Raw genomic sequence first — 24673 nt, forward strand, 5'->3', positions numbered from 1 at the left:
GGCTTACATAGATACGGGTATACGAGTATACACAAAATACATAAGAGAAAAAAACAATAAAACAAACAACACAAACGAAAGAAAGAAAACACATAATGGTAATAGATGCTAGAATATAAAATTACAGTTAATATAATGCCAAATGTCAATATAACGATGCAACGTTATTTAAAAACTAGAGTAAAAACATTATAATACACTTCTTCATTATTTAAATATCTAAGGAAATACAATTCTTTTTAATATTGTATGAAATTTTTCAATTGTTAAACTGAAATCCAATTGAGAATCACAGTTTAAAGACAGAGAGTTGTAAGTATTACACATAACAATGGAGAGTTCTTGAAGAAAACAGTTCTAGGAATAGGAAAAATAAAAGGTTGCCTTTGACGTAATTCTGTTCTTTTTACATTGAACTGAAGGAATTTTAGAAAATCACAGTTATTCAATATACCGTTAACAGTCTTATAGAGTAAAATTTGTCTATATATTAATCGTCGAGATTTTAAAGTTTTATAATTAAATTAAAAAAGTAACTGATTATATGAAATTTGCTTGTCATAAGACGACACGTGATTTTTTTTTAAAATATAAATAACGTAAAAATCTTTTCTGTATCCTTTCTACGGTATTTGCATCTGATGGGACTGGAACTGAGGTGACCATATTAGTTATTACCAGACATCGGATTCTAGGGCAAATGCCTATTTTGTTTCTTTAGGAGAAAAGTAAAAATAATTATTAATATTTGTGTTTCATGGAAATTGAAAGGTATTCAAAGAGTTTTATAGTGCCCTAAAATGCCCTAAAACGGTTATTAGAGCCTAATTTGTTAATATTCGCCTAAAAATGCCTAACTCACTGTAAAGTTTCGCATTTTACTCTTACTTTTTATAATTTATACATGCATTCACTGCGAAATTTAAGGCATTTAAAAAGTGGAAAGTTTGCTTCACACCGGCCATGAAACCATTGATAAAGGAACAAAATGTTTTGAATCTCACGACACTCGCAATAGATTTCACCGAATTTAACATGTTTGGAGGCATAAATGCCGACAAAGAACCAACCTTAGTTTTGAAGCAGGCAACAATCACAACATGTGCTGCTACCGATTCAGAGATATACTATACTATAAAAATGACTGTTTTCGGTCTGAAACCGATTAGCTGTACTGCCCTTCAGAGTGTCATAAAATCACAATTTTTGGAGAAAGAGAGTTTTTGAAATATTTATGAAAAGTCGTAAAACTGCGAATTAGTAGGGTAAACCGTTACAAAATATTTAAAAGAATGGCCCTCCTAGTGTTAACACTACCAGGAAATGCAACAATAAGTGGAACTTTGTATTTTTGTCCAATTGAATCTCAATAACAACGGTTCATTTGAATGCTCGTTAACAGTTGCTCTTTCCCTCACCTTATTTGTGTTGAGAAGTTTTGAGCGGTAGGACGTTTTCCTGTGAAGTTTAACGCGATAATGCCGAAAAATATAAGTGCAAAATCTACATTGATCCGGCAATGGCTAACAGAATATTCAGAATTCACTTATGATGGAAAAATAATATTCTGCAAGATTCAGAAATGTGAAGGGCCAGCAGGACCGAGTATATTGAGAAATATACCATATACCATACCATATTCTGCAAGATTTGTAGCAAACAGGTATGTAACAATAGTTGAAATATATAAATTCTATTAATTTTAATGAGTAGGCCTATAATATTTATACATTGACTGAGCTATCCTGAGGTATAATTCTTTTTAAGACCACTACACTTTAACCTTTTAAATTCCGATAGTTAAAGTATTTGCAGGTCATTAAAATTTTGATTGTTCGAACCCACTAACTTTGTGATAGAAATACGGCAATACAACAATTAGGATTTTATTTTAATTCAGTTTACTTTACATTTTTAGATTTCGCAAGAAAAGAAGTGCCACCTAAAGCAGCATGTGCAAGGAGCGGCTCATAAGGCTAAAGCTCAGCAGAAAAATCAACTGCAACAAACTTTACTAACACAGTCTACTTCATCCAATCTCAGCAGCAATTTCTATGCTGATTTAACCAGAGCGTTTGTTGCTGCTAACATTCCCTGGAATGCAATTGAAAATCCGGTTTTGAGACAGTTTTTACAAAAATACTGCAAACAAAATATCCCATCTGAGTCGACCCTAAGAAAAAATTACTTAGACAGAATATACAATGAAACTTTAGCTTCCATTCGGGAGGATATAGGTGATTCTTACATATGGGTCTCTGTGGATGAAACCTCAGATCCTATGAATAGGCATATAGCAAATATGGTAGTAGGAAAACTTAGTCCTGATGGACCTTCGATTCCACACCTCGTATGTGTTAAGGAACTTTCGAAAGTGAATAGCCAAGCCATTGCTTATTTTGTAAATAAAGGCCTACAGTCTTTATACTCAGGTAATATAGACGATTTTAAAGTTCTGTTGTTTTGTACTGATGCTGCCTCATACATGGTTGCTGCAGCTCCACTTCTTAAAACATTTTATCCTAACCTCACACATGTAACCTGTCTAGCACATGGCCTTCACAGGGTTTCTGAAACAACCCGGAATGAATTTCCTCTTGTCAATTCGTTTATTTCTAATACACAAAAATGTTTTTGTAAAGCCCCATCCAGGATTTCAATATTCGGAGAGAACTTTCCAGATATCCCACTCCCACCTCAGCCGGTTGTTACACGATGGGGAACCTGGATTCAGTCAGTGGTGTATTATTCTAAGTATTTTAAAGAAGTGGTCACAGTTATTGATAAATTACCTGAAACTGATAGTGCAGCGTGTGTGAAAGCAGTGAAAGATTGTCTGAATGACTCACGAGTAAAAAACGATATTGCCTACATAACATCAAACTTTTCTTTCATACCTGCAAGCATTGAACAATTAGAACGTGAAAAACAATCTCTTTGTAGCCAAATAGCAATAGTAAAGGAAGCTCAAGTGAACATACATTCTGCTTTGGGCGAAACTGGGAAAAAAGTTAAAAATAAGTGGGACAACGTATTAAATAAGAATGTAGGATTTTCATTGTTGGAAAAAGTATCAAGAGTGATATCGGGGGAAAGTGTAAATGTTCCAGTAAGTATTGATGTTTCTATTGTACCTAATTTAAAATTTGCGCCTCTCACATCAGTTTCGGTTGAAAGAAGTTTTTCTGCTTTCAAAATGATTCTCAGTGACAAAAGGCAAAGGTTAACTGTGGAGAATTTAGAAAAAATTCTGGTGGTGTACTGTGCAGATAATTATAATAAAGTCTGAGCATGGAACTGAATTTCAATAACTTAAAATGAGTAGTCTTGATATCAATAATCATTATTTCATTAGTTTAAATATATTAAATTTGTGCAGCTCTGTTTATAAATATAATATAGTATTCTTTTTTAATGTTTAAACATACTTTTTTGTGCGTATTTTAGTGTATAACTAAAAATATCAGTGAAAGAAATAAGTATGATACCTTGATGTGCCTAAAATGCCTATTTTCATTAAAATAGAGCCTAATTTTACAAATTTTGAGCTTATTTTAGGCGCCTAAAACTGCAATTTTTAGTGCCTAAAAATCCGATGTCTAGTTATTACAGACGCATACTCTAGCTTACTCCTAACTAGAGTTTTATATAGAGTATCAATAGTATTTATATTTTTTAATTCTTTTGTATTTCTGATTATAAATCCTAATTTTCTATATGCACCAATTACCACGTGATTTAAGTGCATTTTAAAACATAAGTTGTGTGTAAAATAAATACCCAAATCCTTAAATGATTCTACTCAAGGTAACTTCACACCATTAATTTCATACGAATTTTGAGCAACTATCTTATTTTTAGAATATGTCATAAAGCAACATTTATTAAGATTTAACAGAAGAAAATTATCGATACTCCATCTATATAGTCTGTCCAAATCATGCTGTAGATCAAAAACGTCTTGTTGTTTGTCAATGACTTTATACAATTTAACATCATCAACATATAGTAAACATTTAATGGAAACATATAGCAAGTAATAAAAAGTATACACATTAAAACTAAATGATATGTCAATCTTCATTAAATAATGGTATTCACTTAATTTTAACCCTTGCTTTCTCAGTTTTTAATAAATGGCGCTTGGCCCACTATGGCTCTGAACCCTTCAATTATGGGGTCATAGAAACGTTATGTGTCATGAAGTTATCCCATCTATTTTCGCGATTTAGTTAGAACTTCAAAACCATATTACTTAAAACGAAAGTAAACTGGAGTTACTACTTCTCTTCCTACTACTACTACTACTACTACCACTACTACTACTAGTACTACTACTACTACTACTACTAGTACCACTACTACTACTACCACTACTATTACTACTACTACTACTACCACTACTACTACTACTATCACTACTACTACCACTAGTGCCACTACTACTACTACTAGTACCACTACTACTACTACCAGCACCACTACTACTACTACTAGTACTACTACTACCACTACTACTACTACTAGTACCACAACTACTACTATCACTACTACTACTAGTACTACTACTACTACTTCTAGTACCACTACTACTACTACTATCACTACTACTACTAGTACCACTACTACTACTACCACTTCTACCAGTACCACTACTACTACTAGTACTACTACTACCACCACTACTACTACTACTACTAGTACCACTACTACTACTGCTACTACTACTTCTAGTACCACTACTACTACTACTAGTACCACTACTACTACTACTACTAGTACCACTACTACTACGACTACTACTACTACTACTACTACTGCTGCTGCTGCTCTTGCTGCTGCTGCAGCTCTGTTACTATTACTGCTGCCATTACTGCTTATTATTATTATTATTATTATTATTATTATTATTATCAACATCATCATTTTCATTTCCTCTCTTCATTTACGAATACATTTAACTAAAATTAATCATACATGATAATCCTACAGCATTCCACTGGAATGAGATTATAGAGAATTTATGGAAATATGAACAAGATTTTAATTAAAATGTACTGTACCTTCGTACAATTTAGGAAATTCTGTCGTATAACTTAGTAGAAAAGTGACATTTGTGGAAACAAAATTCTTATTAAATTATATTAAAAGTTAAGCATTACGAGTATTACGAGTAAATTAAGTATGTCTCGATATTATGTAGGCCTATATTTATTGGGAATAATGTGTAACTTTATGTTACTTAACTCTAACCATAAGCCCATTTTATACTATTTATAGATAAATGTTGAATGCTACTCAGTTTCAAAATTATGAAAGAAGTAAAGATGCACAAAGAGAGAGCAAATTATTCTTAAAAGCAGATTTTATATAGTGTGTCATCTCTATATTAACCCGTGTCAATAGAGGCATTAGAAGAAACGACAATAACTATTGCATATTCAAAAATTCTTTGAAATTTTTATATCGATATATTTGATTTGACCACGATCACTTCCTTTTACATAATATAGGCTATATCAAGCAACAAATAAATTATCTTACGGTATCATACATACTGAAAGAGTAACAATAGCTAAAGAAGGAAGTAAATATTGTATAAATAAGGATGGGAAATACGCTACAATTTTACTAAAATAATCCAACTCGCAATGAAGTAAGCGACATGTCTGACGAAATAAATTTCCTCGTATTACGAGATCTGTGGCTAAATCTTATCTGAGGTAAAAGCGCTGTATTTCTCTTCTTAGAAATTATATGATTATATGTTTCATGTTACCTCAATTTACAGTGAGATTAATGTTAAGACGTCACGAAATTTTGGGCGTCAATATTGACGCAACATCACAAGCACATATGAATACGCTAATATTGCAAAGTAGGCTTAACTATTCTTTTTTTTAAGAAACTTATTTTGACAAGGTTTTCTTTCACTCTTTTATCTTCTGATGTTAATGAAACAACAGCCTGAATTGCAGGTTTTGGATCACAAAATATGCTATTTTGGCAAATTATCTAAAAGTCTCCATTGAGAGGAGGAGCGCGGACTTGAGGACTGCCCTGGCACGTAGGCCACTTGGGTGAACCCATTGTACTACCAGTATGGAATGGTGTACATGCCCTAAGACGGTGGGGTCTACATATTTCCCTGAGGGCACTTTCCGAACTCTCCTACTCCACGTAGGCATCACCGCGGTCCATCAACCCTGATCCGACGAGCTACTATACCCTCCAGAGAAAAGCCCACGCTACATAGCACTACCACCAGCAACTAATTACCAAGTTCGGCGGCGACCTACAGCCGACGGGAAAGAAACAAAGATGATGATGATAATGATAATGATAATGATGATGAAAGTGGGAAAGTGTAATTATAATTGTGAAATGAGTCCGAGGTCCAATGCCAAAAATTACCCAGCAATTCCGATTCAATTGGATGAGGAAAAATCTCGGAAAAAACTCAACCAAACAACTTGTCCCAACCAGGACAGACATGCTAGCCGTTATTGCACAGCGGTGGACAAATACAGGATTGTTTCCGATCTCTGACAACGAATTTGAATGACATCATGTGCGTCAGTAGTCACACGACAGCTGAACTGTGGCGCGAGGTGACAGACCAGCAATGAGTGATCTCATAGAGTGCACGGCGACTCACAGCAGAAATTCACAAGAAAATCGAGTCTTTTTAGGAGGGGTACATTACTATCCTTTCCGGTGCCAAGTACAGTTAAGTGAAAATAAAAGAAGCCTGCAGTAAACGAGGTTTCGTTATTTCCAAGAAAGGCATTGATTGGTAAAGCTCGAATGGAATTAATTGTATCATCTCATGGGGTGCGGCGACTTGTGACGGGGGGTGGATTTGCTTATTTTTTCCACTCTGGAATTAATCCCAGCCAAGCTTTGTCAGTCTTATTAGGTACACACAAGATGCCTTTCTTGGAAATAACGAAACCACGTTTTTTGCAGGCTCCTATGATTTTTACGTAACTGTACTTGGCATCGGAATGAGTTATGTACCCCTCCCAAAAAGGCTCGATTTTCTTGGACATTGCTACTGTGGTACACCGTGCACTCTGCTTATGAAATCCCTCACTACTGGTCTGTCACCTCTCGCCGCAATTCAGCTGTCGCGTCGGTGTGATTCCTGACGCACATGACGTCATTCAAATTCGTTATCAGAGATCGGAAACAACCCTGTAGCTCTTGGTAACTGATCTAATAGGTAAGTTCTTCTTTCCTTGTCTTCTCTCATGGTAGAATCACAGGTTGGACTATCCTGCATTTATGGCATTGTGAGAAAATCTAAAATTTTACGCTATTGCACTGGCAGAGTGGACTAGTAACGGACGTTAATTCTTTTTTCCTACAGACACTCATTGAAGATCTCTTTTAAATGCTATACGACGCAGACCTTGAATGTGACCATTCGACCAGTATGAATGACTTATATGTGAAAGTAGAGAAAATACTTTACAGTACATCGTGCTAGAGCGCACAGTCATGGAGAATTCCAGTTACGAAGAAGAGTAGGGACGCAAGTTACAATTTCCGAGATTAGAGTGACAAGCCATTTATAGATAATTCTAACATATAGGCCTACTATTCTTAAGTAGGATTTCCGTAATGAAGATATGTTTCTGAGTACTCACATGCAAAATCCTAAATAAATAACTCTTATCTTTGTAATTGTTAATTCGTATTTTCGTTGTCCCATTAGTTACAACAAAGTGTTTTTAAAGAGATTAGTTTCATGGAATAAGGTTAAGAGTCCTCGGATTCCTAGAAATCCCTCGATTTATGTTAATCGAACGCAATTTGCGTAGTGGATAATTGATTTGTGTGCGTACTGTGCGTACTGTGAGAGATAAAGGCGTCCATAGACAGAATATACCGTAAAATTAAAAAATAAAGTTGACAGAATTTAAGAAAATTCCAGTGACTGTGTGAAACATCTGAATCGTTTATTAGTACAATCTCTATAATATGGCCATTCCAGTTCTCCAAAAGAAATAGATGTTGAAATACATGACATAACCAGTGCCGGATTTAGGCCTATAGGCAACCTAGGCAGTTGCCTAAGGCGGCAATTTCCAGGGGGACGGCATTCTCTCTCTCTTCCTTTTTTCTTCCCTTTTTTTCATTTTCATTTTGCAGTGAAATTTGATTTTAAAACACTTGTTGGTAAATTCTTTCTGAAGTTTGTTTTTGAACGCCTTATGGAAGTCGGATACTGTTCTGTTATCCCGTTCACGGCGTAAGTAAAAAAAAAAAAGTGTGCAGCTGCATAATTATATTGCTATGCCGGTATCACGTTATTATACCATGCAACTGGTTAAATTTAACTGCTTGTATAAACAAGAATGCAATGTTGAAAATAAAATTGGATGTGTGTTTATTATTAATCGCTATGAATAGTAATCACAACTCTCTGTTATATTTCCAATATAATAATCGTCAAAAATATTATTTAATCACTTTTCAGCATGTGCACTATATAATTAGATTTATTCCACAAAGAGTTTGGATTCACTATTCAATTTACATTATATTTCCTATCGAAATAAGAAATACTCGTATTAATTTATGCCCCAACAAAACAATGCTTAAAAATAAGCCACAGCCTGTCTTTTTCAACTCAATTTTGTTTCAACAATGAATAAGTTTGAATATGTTTCTTTGCATCGAGTCTGATGTGCTTCGTCAGATCGACTTCATGACATCATCAATGCTTTCTCTGTGACGAAAGTGCGAAGAAAATCTTTATAATTCACATGATAGAAGCATATATTTTGAGTCCAGTAATTTGTTTACTGAATTGTAACATTTCATTTAAAACTAATTTAAACTAAACATGACCTGTATAATGGCTACTCATAAACTGTTTGTGGGAGTTGGAGGGCGGCAAATTTTAGCACTGCCTAGGGGCGGCACTATACCTAAATCCGGCCTTGGACATACCGTAGCATTTAAGGGCCATATTCATAGACATTCTTAGCGCGGGCTTCCGGTGGATGATCAGCAAACTAACGTTTTTCGTATTCATAAACCAGTGTTAGCGATGTGTTACGATATGAATCCTGTACAAGTGATCATTCGATAGCCGGGGCTAGTTTAGCACGCTCGTAGCGCGGGCTAGCGAAATGTCTATGCATAGCACCCCTAAAAGTTTAATACAATATTAACAATAATTCTTGATTTGTATTTAATGTAACATGTAGCCAGTGCTGTCATAGTATTTTTTTTTCTTGGCCATACGCCCACCCCTTATTTTTCTCCCTTGAAATAAGCCTATTTACTTTTCTCTCTCTATCCTTCCGACCGTCATTTAATGAATGTTTCTATGTTAAAGAAATTGTTTTGCTCTTCATTTTAATTGTAAAACAAGCTTGATCTAAAAAAAATATTCCATGAAGCTCTCACAGTACATGCACACTTGTCTCAAATCTTGGAGCGTGTATCTGCAGCACTTATTCCCAACCATTCTATTATACTGTATATGGTTCTGGATTCCAATGCTGTAGAGGTGACCATTTATGTTTATGGACAAACTTAAGTACCCATACACTGTATGGCTCCGTATGGGTAAAATGTTCTCTTTCCCATATGAAAAAATTGCAGGTTTCCATACACCGTATGGCCTCCATAACAGCACTGCAAGCAGCCTACGTGAACAAATTCTTATCTTCTTCGCGTAGTTTCCATAGTGTATTGCTCAAGTTGCTGCTAGCAGACAAGCTGTGGCCGATAGTCACTGTAGTCGCCGAGCGACACTAGCGCCTTTGGAAAGCAGCCACATAGCCATGTGGCGGGGAACCTCGAATCGATTCTCATGCTGTTATTCCGTTAGTTGTGTTGTGTCGCGGTGGAAGTCGACACGTGTGCTGGGACTGGTCTGAGGCGTGCTGAGCCGGTAGCGTGTGCTATTATAAGAAATTTGTGCCAAATAACCGTACTATAGAACCGATTGTGACAGTATTTCAACGGTAATAGGGTGTGAACCTTAGCACTGTATACAACATGTCGGAGAAAGGTTCTGCTGATGATAGCAGAAGAAATTCATGGGGTGTTGAACTCGGAAGCATGGAGCGGAGAACACGATTCCAGGTGGGTGAATAGAAAATGTAATACAGTCTTCCAAAAATTAAGTTAAACTTGCCGAGTTCTCTTTGTTAATACTTCGCTCAAAATTGAAACTCATGGATTTCACATAACGTCAATATCCCAGCTTCAGTCCGCCTTTAGTGTAGAGAAATGTCTGGTGTTTCATTTCATGTGTTTTCTAAGCACAACATGTTCTTAGTTTGTTTAGAGGTTTAGACTGTAAGGCGTTTTAGTCGGTTCTAAATAACCTACGTAATTTAAGTAACTTAAAACTTTATCATAATTGAATAAACATAATAAATGTTAAAGTAGGCCTGATGTCTTGTGTAAAAATAATGCGAGCTTTGGAGAACGTGCTTATTCTGTGGTGAATTGAATTTGAAATGGATGCGTGAAAAAACAAATGCCGACCTATTGTAAATATTCCAGCATAAGTAATAAAAGGAGTGTAGCGTCTGTATCACTAGAGAGATTGCAGTAACTTAACATAGCGTGAAATTAATACTTTTTAAGTCTGTTAGACATAATTGATTACGTAAATAACACATTGTTGGCAATAGATAGGAGATTAATTAAAAATATAATTATTGACATTATTAAGGCCGTTAACAAATGCGAGCACTGAAGAACGTAGTCGTTCTGTGACGATTTGAATTTTGAAATGGAGTCATTAAAAGGAAATACCTATCACTTGCAGAGATAAATGGTAAGGGGTGTGGCCTATAGATTTCATCCCCATGGAGACGTCTGAGCGGAACGTGAGCATAGTTACCGTAAGTGTACGTGCTTCGGTTTTGAATCCATTATAACTTAACCATACGTTATTAATGCTGTTATTCGTTATTACATAGTTCAGAAAGAATTAGTACAGAGAGCGTGTCTGTATGAACGAGTGTTGCCCTTTGCGCTTTTATGTTTTCGTTTTGTTACTGATTAGGGGAACCTATCGTAGCGTAAGCCACAGCGCGATTCATGGCAGCGTGAGTACTAGTTTTCATTCATGTATTGTTATCAAAACAAATGACACTCATCCAGCGCTGATCGTATTTGTGAAGCTCGTAGACGTAATGATTCATCGTACCGGCTTAGGCTATTTAATGAAATTTAATACAACTAGAAGTAAGATTACTGTGATATTTTAAAGACACTGTTCTTTATTTAAAATGTAGTTCAAACCAACAAACTATTATGAGAAGATGGCATGGTGATACGACGATAATGAAATAGTCGTGGAACGAAAATGCGGGGAAACCGAAGTAGGTAGGCTTACACGTGCATTTGTTGACATCAACATTAGAAATATAGTGGCCTGCATGCTGTAATAAAAACCCATTTGACGTCCCTGCTACTCTTTAAAGAATTAAGTTTAAAGCTGTGTCAGCTCCAGCTTATTAATTTGTGTTGGCTATTTGTGAGTTATTAATTTGCGGATTGTAATTTATTGTGTTGGCTATTTGTGAGGCGTCTTTTATCATTCTTTCTATAGACAAAGTCATACCGTACTTATAGACTATTCTTTCTGTAACTACGTACATAATGTGCAATTATTTACGATTTTTTATTTTATTGTCCATTAGTCTATATTTATATTGTATACCCAGAGATCCTAAAAATCGCATTCTAATTAATGAAGAATACATTTATTATTAACACCTCCTGATTAAGTGTCATTTGAAAACAGGCAGAATGATTGAAATATAAATAATACTGGTAATAATAAAAATTAGGGCTAAGAATTGTATGCAGTTACATTGCGCTTCGTGCGCCTCTGACTTTAGGTACCAGTACGCAATTGCGTTGGGGTGGGGGATTTCAGTGTGTTTCGTTCAGCAGTGAACTTTTTAGTTGATCGGTTACATTACGACCGAATAGGCAACATTCAACGTCTTGTAAAAAAGAATAATAGCAAGATATCGAGGACGAAATTTGTGACAATTTCAAATGAGAAAATTTGTAATAATTATACAGATTTTGAGATAAATAATGCTTGTGTAAAATATTTCAAATATACCCCCATTGTTTCTGCAGAAGTGAAACGAAGTTTCTCTATATATGAGCTTTGAAAATTTGAAAATGTGGTTTGTTATTCACTGCAACAATATATGAAATGAAAAATTGTGTAAAACAAAAGCGTAATACACTATCATATTAACATAATGAAATAATAAGGCTGATACGTCTTGTCAATATTATATTAGATGTATTCTCTTCAGACAGTAGTCAGTGATATTGTGACGAAACTGAATAGTTGGAACACGAAGTAGGAAAAAATGTAGCGAACAAGGTGAAAAAAATACTGTAAACATTATGGATATTTAGCTCTATGTAAAATTTGTGACAATTTAAAATGAGGAATTTGATTAATAATGATACAGATTTTGAGGTAGATAGGCTAATGCTTGTGTAAAATATTTCAAATGTATCCTCATTGTTTCTAAAGAAGTGGAACGAAGTTTTTCTAGATGTAAGCTGTAATCATTTTCCTTTGAAAATTTGAAAATGTGGTTTGTTAATAACAAATTGTTATTCAATGTAACAATAGGCTACATGAAATGAATTATGTAAAACAAAAACGTAATACAGCATCATATTAACATAGTGAAATAAAAAGGCTGATACTTGTTAATGTTATATTAGGTGTATTTTCTACAGACAGAAAACGAAATGTCTTTAAAATCATGCGATTTTTCTTTAGCAAAGAGAATAATGTCTTTAAATTTTTCTTTAGCAAGTAATTGCCTTTCGAAGTCAAAGGAATGGCTTTCAACCACCCAAATGCTGAGGACTAACTTACCGTGATGATAAGCATGAGTTCAAACGAACTAAAGACACTGCGTTAACTCATCCCAACTCTGAGACGTACTCAGAGGCGCACGAAGCGCACTGGTAGTATGATGACATATATTTCTCAGGCCTAATAATAATACTAATAATAATAATGATAATAACGTATGATGTAGTAACATTGCCCTACTGGCAGTGTATTTAGTTCATGGTAAGCACATTCATTCATACATAGTGTTCTGCCCAAGGGCAGGTCTTTCACTGCAAACCCAGTAGGCTATTCTCCAATTCTTCCTATTTTCTTCCTTCCTCTTCGTCTCCGCATATGATCCATATATCTTAATATCGTCTATCATCTGATATCTTCTCCTGCCGCGAACTCTTCTCCCGTTCACCATTCCTTCCAGTGCATTCTTCAGTAGTCAGTTTCTTCTGAGCCAGAGACCTAGCCAATTCCTTTTCCTCTTCCTGATAAGTTTCAGCATCATTGTTTCTTCACCCACTCTTTCCAACACAGCTTCATTTCTTATTCTGTTTGTCCACTTCAAACGTTCCATCTTTCTCCATATCCACATTCCAAATGCTTCTATTCGCTTCTCTTCACTTCGTTGTAATGACCATGTTTCTGCCCCATACAATGCCATACTACACAAAATACTTCACTAATCTCTTCCTTAGTTCGTTTTCCAGAGATCCGCAGAAGATGCTCCTTTTTCTATTAAAAGCTTCCTTGGCCAGTGCTATCCTCCTTTTGACTTCCTGGGAGCAGCTCTTGTTAGCTTACTGCTTATAGTACGCCGCAAGTATTTGAAGCTGTCCACTTCCTCTGCTGCCTCATTTATTTTATTTTTCTTCCTATGACCATGGTTTTAGTCTTATTTGCGTTTATCTTCATTCCATACTGCTCACAGATGTCATTTAGCCCCAATCATCTCCTCTTCTGCTGACAACGCCATATCAGCAAGTATTATGCACTTCATTCTTCTTCCTCCCATTATCACTCCTCCAATGTTCTGAAAACAGTTCTTCACTAAATTCTCCAAGTAGATGTTGAGCAGGTAGGTAATAAAGGGCATCTTTGACGTACTCCTCTCCCTATTTCACTTCATTCTGACATTTCTTCTCCTATCCTGACTTCGACTCGTTTCATATTGAACAGTCTTTTATTTTTCGTCTGCGTTTATTTCGAAATGATAAGTACAAGATCACTTAGTGTTTGACAGTTACTGTTGCGTGGCTCCTTGGTCCTGTGAGCAGCGCGGTTGAGACAACACAGTACAATACATAAGGGACAAACATCTAGTCCCGTGAACTGGAGATAAAGTGCAAGGTCACATGTTGTCAGAATATGTAGACACTGTATTATGCAGCATAGTTATTCTATTGCCTGGCAATCTGTTTGCAGCTGGGAAGAGGAATGAAAATGCACAAAATCTGGCGACAAACATACAGATATGTGCCTCAGCAAAAGTAACTTGGTCTTAGTTTGTCAATACCATAACTCTTCAAGCCTCAGTACGCTATTTATATGGATTACATGCGCTTCAGTATAAGGAAGTGCGTTTTTGTTAATAAATGTATTTTAATAATCCGTAGCATTTAATTTGTAAGATTTTTAACAGAAAATCTGTTTTGGCTTATCGTCTGACTGTAATGACATGAGGTACTGTACATGTTTCTAGCTCTAGCATCTAGTACAGATAGAGCATCGCCAACTTTGGTTGACGGATTTTGTGCATGTTGAGTATGTACAGTTGTCAAAAGAAAAAGTGGCCGCTCTCTAGACACAAAGTTCCCTTCGGGTATCTCCGCTCCATTTCGGAGACAGGCGATGTTACATGTTGTAGGACCCCGTGGCCTGATATCTACAGTCAGAATGAAAGTTTTTGCGTGTTAATCTGTAGCGTAATGGTAGCGTTTCGGGCGAGTGTTCTTAAGGTCGTACGTTCGAACACAGCCTAATGCTTTTTATGTTTTTTATGACTATTTTAGTAGTTAACATCAGGTTCATGAATATATTATGCCATGACTTTGTCATTATTTATTATGACATTATGGCTGCAAATGTAAAGAAAGATTAAATTGTCAACAAAAATATCTTTCGTGGCATAAAAAAAACAAACTTACAGGCATCTGCCTTAAAAATTAAAACAATTAAAAGTTAAAAAAAAAACAAAACAAAAACAAAAAGCCACGATACAATATATGTAGTCCATCTTCCTCCCATCTCGATCCCATCTTGCAGTCGAGTGGGCATGGAATCGACTAGTGTTTTCAAATACCGACTGTTCTCAGCCACGGCATCCCAGGCATCCTGGACGAGCTTCCACAAATCATCAGGGCATCTTGGAGGAGGATTGGGCCAATTTTTCCGCATATGCTTCTTTACTTGTGCCCACATATTCTCCCAAGGGTTCAAGTCCGGAGAGCGACGAGGCCAGTCTATCAATTCGATATCCTGTCTCCTCGCAAACCAGTCCCGAATCAATTGAGATGTGTGGAGTGGATGATTATCCTGCTGAAATTGAAGAATTCCAGCAGGATATAAAAACCTAGCATGAAGAACCATATAGCGTTCCAGCAACCGTTAATATTTGTGCTGGTTAAATTTCCCGCTAATACGATGGATTATGCCCACTCACGACGAGAAATCCACCCCAAACACGACACAGATACTCTACCACTGCGGGCACGCATGGCAGCGTATCTGTGGTCAAATCGGGTACCAGGAGGACGATATACAAGAGTGGGTCCTTCCCTTGTAGTAGAAAAGGTGACTTCATCAAAAAAGATTAACTTACCCTTTTCCAATTCCGAACACCATTTCCCACTGCAAAGACTAAACGCTCCTCTATATACTCTTCCTTATGAACGTCCCTAGGAATGGCACGTCGAGATCTCAAATTTGCGGCCCTTAAACGATTTCTCACGGTCTGGTCGTGGCCAGGGAAATTAACAACTGCCTTCAAAGTAGCAGGAGTATGAAAGGGATTCCTTTCAACCCCTGCCACTAATCTAGCGTCCTGTTGTGGTGTTGAAATTTTCCTTCTACCACTCCCAGCTTTTCGGCCAAAAATTGCCGAGCGTTGATAATTTTGCACCCTTCTCCGGACTGTCCTTTCTGAAACGTTGAAACGCCTACCTGCCTCGGATGCCGAAAAACCAAGATGAATCACAGCCCGTATCATACTTTCTTTCGTTCCTGCACCTCTTTGTGGAGCCATGTCAGTCAAAGTCGCAGGCAGAAATGGCGTCGTGGTTTCCTCAGAGAATTAGCCTCTACCTAGGTCTTAAAATAACGGCAAAACATTCATTATACTAAAAATATATATTCTTCAATTGGGAAATAATAATACAAATACTTGTTAGTCTTATTAATAACTATATCATTTTCAAACATAAAGTCCACAGAGTTGAGAAGAATATAATTATTTTATAATCTCGACCTCAGTGTCGAAAGATCTGTATTGAATTGTATCCACACAATACGTCCTTAATGATTGCTGCTGTTACCACTGCTGTTGTTGCAGCTGGTATTACAACTACAAATACACTCAGGGACAAAAAAAGCCGGACACTTCTGTATTTGCTTGTATTTTGTTGCCATTTATTTCAAAATGAAACAAAACTCATTTAAACAAAATAATGTTTCATTTAGCACCTTATACGGCAACATTTGAAAAAAAAAAATCTCTGATGAGAAAATTTACAAAAAATTACAAAGGGCGTATGACTATCGCATCGTTTGGTCTAACTGTTTTTTTCATTTTATGGTGCCTTAAACATTAAAAACTCTTTTTAGTAACGGGTATTACCCCCTCTGGCTTGAATAACTGCATCCATACGTCTTGGCATGCTCTCAATTTGGTTAGCAATGTCTTCTTGTGGAATAAGTTCCCATTCTTCCCCAAGTACTCGCCACAACTCTTGTAACGATTCTGGTCTCGGTCGTCTATTCTTAACACGCCATCCCAGCATTCCCCACATGTGTTCAATTGGTTTCATGTCTGGACTCCTTGCTGGCCATGGAAGAACATGGATTCTCACTTCTTGGAGATAATCTCCGACCGCATGGGCAATATGCGGCCGTGCATTGTCATGCATTAAAACAAAATTATCACCTACAAATTGGCCAAATGGCACAACATGATTAGCCAAACATTCATTTATATACCTATCAGCTGTTAGTCTTCCATTTTCAACAAAAACCAACTCTGTACGAGCATCCGTACACACTCCTGCCCAAACCATCACTCCACAACCTCCATACGGCACATTTTCGGAAATGCAACACTGTGAAAATCGTTCTCCCCTCCTTCTCCAAACTCTTTCACGTCCATCAGGTGAGCACAGATTGAAACGGGACTCATCGGTGAACAGAACACAGCTCCACTGTCCATTTCTCCAATCCCTGTGATCATTTGCAAAACGCAGTCGTTCAACTCGATGTATCCTGAGAAGTCTGGGACCAGTTGCAGGTCTACTTGATATCAGTCCACTTGCTTTCAACCTCCTTCTAACTGTTTTGGCCGAAATTGGGCGTCCATGCATGTTAACAAATTGCTGGGCTACACTAGTATCTGGCAGGTTGCGCTCCCTAAGAACTCTCAACACCATATACCTGTCTTCATTTGGATTTGTAGCTCTTGGACGACCCGAACCTGGTCTTCTGGTATATTCTGGCATCATGGGTTGTGCTTCTAGCCATATTAATAACATTTGCAATGTAACGTACACTGCGTCCATCATCGTAAAGGGCTACAGCTCGAGCCACATCTTCAGGTCGCATCTTGTTTTAAGACAAATGTTACAACCCCACTTGAACTCAGAAAATGTAAAAATAAAGAAATAACGAATGATAACGATAATGAAGCACAAAATGGTTGAGACAAAATTGTTATAGCTGAGACTCCGAAAGCAAAGTTGGAATATTTGGTTGTAATGGCTTGTTTATAAAACACGTCTCCATAACAACAATCAAGTTATCATTTATATTGTCATCGTTCTTTGGCGTTATAAATAATATTCAAGTTATCATTTGTATTATTACCGTTCTTTAGCGATATAAATAATATAAATTTAACGTTAGATTTGGAACAGTACAGTTGCATAATGCTAGTGTCAGTTGTTTTTTCTTATATTATTACATTATACTATCCTGAAACACAATAAAATGAAAGGGAATGAGACATTGACATCTAAATTCCGACCTTTTTCCGACTGAGCTACGGGGCACAAGTAAAGAAGCATATGCGAAAAAATTGACCGAATCCCTCTCCAAGACGTCCTAATGATTTGTGGAAGCTCGTCCAGGATGGCTGAGATGCCGTAGCTGAGAAAGTCGCTATTTGAAAAACTAGTCGATTCCATGCGCACTCGACTGCAAGATGTGATCGAGTTGGAAATAAGATTGACTAAATATTGAATTGTGGATTTTTGTTTCGTTTTTTTGAACTTGTAATTGTTTGAATTTTCTAGCGGGAAACGCCAGTAAGTTTGTTTTGTTTATGCCACAAAAGATATTTTTGTTGAGAATAAAATCTTTGTATCTTTTCATTTGCAGCCACAATGTCATAATAAATAATGATGAAGTCATGGCATAATACATTCATGAACATGATGTTAATTATTGAAACAGTCATAAAAGAGACAGGAGCAATTATATTTTCTCTTTCTCTCAAAAACAAAAACAAAAAAAAAAAAAAAAAGAGAAGAAAATAAATAAATAAAAATAAAAAGTTCTAGGCTGTGTTCGAACGCACGACCTCACGAATACCAGCCCAGAACGCTAGCATTACTCTATAACAGTAACACGCACAAACTTCAATTATGACTGTAGATATTAGGCAACGTGGTCCAACAACATGTAACATAGCCTGTCTCCGAATTGTAGCGAAGATGCCTGAAGGGAACTTAGCTTCTAGAGAACGGCCACTTTTTCTTTTGACAGCTGTACACAGACATATCAGCAGTGGACGGAAACTTGTAATACTGTGTGTGGGATACTGTTTCGAAATGTCTGTCAAAACAGGAAACAAATGCGCAAAAACGTTAATTTCAAGAAGCATGGGAGGAACAGTCATTCTTTCGTGCTGATGGCGAAAATATGAAGTGCGTAATTTGTTGTAAAATGTTAAATCGAGTATAAAAGAACTATGCACGATGTCATTATTCTTCTTGTCATAAAGATTACCACATCCTTACCTATAAGTTGAATACCTAGCCTAATTAATAAACAAACAATAAAAAGGATCGGCTTCTATGTCTTAGGGTAAAATGCTTCGGCGTTTTTTCTACTTGTGCAGTGTAATTTCTAAGTTCATGATCAGCGTTCATTTGAAATCAAAAACACAAAATGACGTTGAACTCGAAATAATATATCACGATTTTTTAAATCCTTTCTGTTGCAATACCTGTGTTTAGAACTTCGGAGAAATTATTTTTGCATTTCATTGCGAATTTTGACAGTCTCATTATCCTTTCGACCAATTTAGGTAGTCACCATGCATTTTATAAATCAAACATATCTTAGTTTTGGAAATATGAAGAATTCTCTTATGTGTCCAAAGAATGAAAGTTTGTTTGCGTAGGTGCATATTGAGTGATATTATTTAGGTATGTCTTTAGTACAATTCAGGAAAATAAACTATAGACAGTAATATCATTCACAGCATTGACTTAGGAATAGTTATAGGTAATAGGGGAAATTGGAAAGTTCAAAATGAAACAGCGGTAAATAAAGGAAAGAATGCACTACAAGTAGCAGACAAATGTTTAAATAAGTGGCCGAATTTGGGAGTGAAGAATTTTCTAAATGTGTACAGGCCATTAATAGAATCGAAAATATTATATAACATTTAAATATGGGGCAATAGAGAGACTAGTACAAATATCGATAAGTTAAGAGCTAAACTGTTAAAAAAATTTCTAGGTGTACCATGGAACGCGTCAAATTTGGCAGCGAGACTGGAGATGGGGATGGATAGCAGTATAGGAATAATCCTGGAAAGGAAAATAAAATATTTAGGTAACATTATATTAAGGGATAATACGTCTATCTTAAAAAAAAGTATTATATTTCTAGATAAAATGGATCTAAAATCGAACTATTTAAAAGAATTACAATCAGAAATAAGCATATTAGGTTTAAATTGGTTATGGAAATAAATAGGGACTCTAAATGTCAATATTATTGGTAAAACTATAAGATAGAGAATACGAAATCTCAAAACAGGAGGGTTTTAGTAACATAACGAATTTGGATTCATTACGGTATTATAGAGAAATGAAAACATTCTGAGGACAGAAAAAGTATGTCAGATCAAACACACAAGAAGTGAGAGTAGGATTAGCCTGGTGGAGATTAGGTATTTGGAGACTCAAAAATAGAAGAGGTAATGTGAGTAAGGATATTTGTCCCCTGTGCGGGTGTTCGGAAGACGCAATACAGACACGACCATTGACCTCAGAATTAGCGGAACAGAAAATAAAGTTTTGAAGATAAACGACAAAATTGCCTTCGCAAAACTAAGTGGACAGTTGAACACTAACAAGCTTAATAACTTAGGTAAATTTCTGTTTAGAGTCAAAATAGATGGGGAAAAGAATATAAAAGAATTAGTTGAAGAGAGATTAGGTCTTCTAATGTGAGAGAATCCTTCACTCTACAAAAGCTATTAGTTACGGAGGTACCAGATTAGTAACTTGTTAACAGTTTAGTAAACAAGTTAAAAGATGAAATAGAATAATAATAGTAAAACATTTAGGAATGGTAAATATAGTGAAGTGAGTTTATTATGATATTATATAGTTACTAGCTGTACCCGTGCGCTCCGCTGCACTTATTAGAAATAAATATAAAGTAATTACATAATTAAAATAGAACATTGGGTCCAGGGAACATTCGTGTTTGATAGATGAATAAATCGTTTAATATGCTACTTAATTTAAATTGTATTTAAATAATTAAAATGCTATCATATTGGTCCAGAGACCACTCATTTGGTGCAATATAATTCGTTTAACATTTTTCTAAATTAGTCTTGAATGCATCCTTTAATAAATCACTCCAAATTAATAGAGTTGATTTTGCAAAAATGTAAGAATTCACGATCTCCTATGCACTACTGCCATAGAATGAATAAATTCGTTTTTCTTCCTACTAAAAAATTTAATATTTTGCACATAGCAGTTACGGAACAACGACACTATAATCTGAGGCGGCGGTGGAAATGTATTGCATTGTTATTTTAAAACTCTTGTATATCCTTAAATATCAGTCCTATCAAAATTTTGCCTGGAATAAAACTTATCGGAAATCATTTTTAAAGAAACTTTTGTTATTTAACGTTTTTCACAAAAATCAATAATAAGCGAGATATTTCGGTTTATTTAATTCAGTCCCCCTTTTAAATAAAGTATTTTGAATGCTATATAGCCTAAAATCTAGGTTACAACGAACTTAATTTATATTCCAATTTTAATCGAATTCCGTTCAGCGATTATCGCGTGAAAAGGTAACAAACATCCAGACAGACTTAAATATCAGTCCTATCAACATTTTGCCTGGAATAAAACTTATCGGAAATCATTTGTAAAGAAATTTTTGTTATGTAGCATTTTTCACAAAAATCAATAATAAGCAAGATATTTCGGTTTATTTAATTCAGGCCACCTTAAAACCCCCCTTTTAAATAAAGTATTTTGAATGCCATATAGCCTAAAATCTAAGTTACAACGAACTTAATTTATGTTCCAATTTTCATCGAAATCCATTCAGCCATTATGGCGTGAAAAGGTAACAAACATCCAGACAGACAGACAGACAGACAGACTTAAATATCAGGCCTATCAAAATTTTGCCTGGAATAAAACTTATCGGAAATCATTTGTGAAGAAATTTTTGTTATGTAACATTATTCACAAAAATCAATAATAAGCGAGATATTTCGGTTTATTTAATTCAGGCTCCCTTACAACTCCCCTTTTAAATAAAGTATTTTGAATGCCATATAGCCTAAATTCTAAGTTACAACGAACTTAATTTATGTTCCAAATTTCATCGAAATCCGTTCAGCCATTATTGCGTGAAAAGGTAACAAACATCCAGACAGACAGACATACAAACAAAAATGTCAAAAAAGCAATTTTCGGTTTCAGGATGATTAATTATACATGTTAACACCAATTATTTTTGGAAAAGCGAAAATTACCAGAAAAAATTCGCTTACAGATTTATTATTAGTATAGATGATGATGATTATTATTGAATTCGTGTTATGTTGTATAGTATAGTATGGTAGATATATACTTACTTACTTACAAATGGCTTTTAAGGAACCCGAAGGTTCATTGCCGCCCTCACATAAGCCCGCCAGCGGTCCCTATCCTGTGCAAGATTAATCCAGTCTCTATCATCATATCCCACCTCCCTCAAATCCATTTTAATATTATCCTCCCATCTACGTCTCGGCCTCCCTAAAGGTCTTTTTCCCTCCGGTCTCCCAACTAACACTCTATATGCATTTCTGGATTCGCCCATACGTGCTACATGCCCTGCCCATCTCAAACGTCTGGATTTAATGTTCCTAATTATGTCAGGTGAAGAATACAATGCGTGCAGTTCTGTGTTGTGTAACTTTCTCCATTCTCCTGTAACTTCATCCCGCTTAGCCCCAAATATTTTCCTTAGCACCTTATTCTCAAACACCCTGAACCTATGTTCCTCTCTCAGAGTGAGAGTCCAAGTTTCACAACCATACAGAAGAACCGGTAATATAACTGTTTTATAAATTCTAACTTTCAGATTTTTCGACAGCAGACTGGATGATAAGAGCTTCTCAACCGAATAATAACACGCATTTCCCATATTTATTCTGCGTTTAATTTCCTCCCGAGTGTCATTTATATTTGTTACTGTTGCTCCAAGATATTTGAATTTTTCCACCTCTTCGAAGGATAAATCTCCAATTTTTATATTTCCATTTCGTACAATATTCTGGTCACGAGACATAATCATATACTTTGTATTTTCGGGATTTACTTCCAAACCGATCGCTCTACTTGCTTCAAGTAAAATTTCCGTGTTTTCCCTAATCGTTTGTGTATTTTCTCCTAACATATTCACGTCATCCGCATAGACAAGAAGCTGATGTAACCCGTTCAATTCCAAACCCTGCCTGTTATCCTGAACTTTCCTAATGGCATATTCTAGCGCGAAGTTAAAAAGTAAAGGTGATAGTGCATCTCCCTGCTTTAGCCCGCAGTGAATTGGAAAAGCATCAGATAGAAACTGACCTATACGGACTCTGCTATATGTTTCACTGAGACACATTTTAATTAATCGAACTAGTTTCTTGGGAATACCAAATTCAATAAGAATATCATATAATACTTCCCTCTTAACCGAGTCATAAGCCTTTTTGAAATCTATGAATAACTGATGTACTGTACCCTTATACTCCCATTTTTTCTCCATTATCTGTCGAATACAAAAAATCTGATCAATAGTCGATCTATTACGCCGAAAACCGCACTGATGATCCGCAATAATTTCATCTACGTACGGAGTTAATCTTCTCAAAAGAATATTGGACAAAATTTTGTACGACGTCAACAAAAGTGATATTCCTCGAAAGTTACCGCAGTTGGTTTTGTCCCCCTTTTTAAAAATAGGTACAATTATGGACTCCTTCCATTGTTCTGGTACAATTTCCTTTTCCCAAATAGCAAGTACAAGTTTATAAATTTCGCTATATAATGCACTCCCACCCTCTTGTATTAATTCTGCTGGAATTTGATCGATACCTGGAGACTTGTACTTTTTCAGATTTTCTATCGCAATTTCGACTTCTGAAAGCGTGGGTTCGGGTATAAATGGCTCAGCAGTTTGTATTTCAATTTCGTCCCGATCATTTCTATTTGGCCTATGTACATTTACTAGTTGCGCAAAATAGTTTTTCCATCTGTTTAGGATTGATGGAGAGTCTGCAAGCAAGTCACCATTCTCATCCTTGATCACGTTTACCCTTGGCTGATATCCGTTCTTAAATTCCTTTATACCCTTATATAAATCTCGAATGTTTTTATTCTTACTATTTGTTTCTACCTCATTCAGTTTTTCCTTCAAGTAACCTCTCTTTTTATTCCTAAGTGTACGACTTGCTTCCCGTCTTTCATTGAAATAATTATCTCTATTCTCCTCAACTGGATCCTGTAAGAATTTCAATTTTGCCTGTTTCCTTCTTTCTACTACGATGCAACAATCTTCATCAAACCACGGTTTCTTTTTCTTAGTTTCATAATAACCTATGCTCTGCTCAGCTGCAATTTTGATACTATCTCTGATATTTTCCCACACGCTATTAACATCTAATTCTTTCTCAACTTCGTCGGAACTTTCTAAAGTGGCAAACCTATTCGAAATTTCGACCTGATAATTTTGCTTAGCTTCCTCGTCCTTTAATTTCAAAATATTGAATTTAGTAATATTAACTTGTTGCTCTACTCGCTTGGCTACTGATAATCTTTCTCTTAATTCTCCAATCACCAAATAATGGTCAGAATTACAGTCTGCACCCCTGAAAGTTCGAATATCTACTATACTAGTATGTCTCCGTTTATCTATCAAGATGTGATCTATTTGGTTGTGTGTCAATCCATCTGGAGAAGTCCAAGTATATTTATGTATATCCTTATGGGGGAATGTTGTACTTTTGACAATTAAGTTTTTCGATGTGGCAAAGTTGACTAATCTAACTCCATTGTCACTACTAATTGCGTGTAG

The 24673-nt window shown here is 35.8% G+C and overlaps 1 protein-coding gene across 2 annotated transcripts in view; it reads left to right on the top strand.

Annotated features, from left to right (window-relative positions):
• The first annotated feature begins 9774 nt into the window (after window positions 1-9774).
• Ncc69 (sodium chloride cotransporter 69) overlaps window positions 9775-24673 on the top strand; it is a 520228-nt gene continuing 505329 nt past the window's right edge. For both annotated transcript variants that reach the window (XM_069823777.1, XM_069823780.1), the window contains exon 1: window positions 9775-10107. In XM_069823777.1, the coding sequence (XP_069679878.1) occupies window positions 10021-10107 (87 nt within the window). In that variant the 5' untranslated portion in view covers window positions 9775-10020. The remainder of the gene's footprint in view (window positions 10108-24673) is intronic.

Source organism: Periplaneta americana, chromosome 4 (genome assembly GCF_040183065.1).
Source record: "Periplaneta americana isolate PAMFEO1 chromosome 4, P.americana_PAMFEO1_priV1, whole genome shotgun sequence".
NCBI classification, from domain to species: Eukaryota; Metazoa; Arthropoda; class Insecta; order Blattodea; family Blattidae; genus Periplaneta; species Periplaneta americana.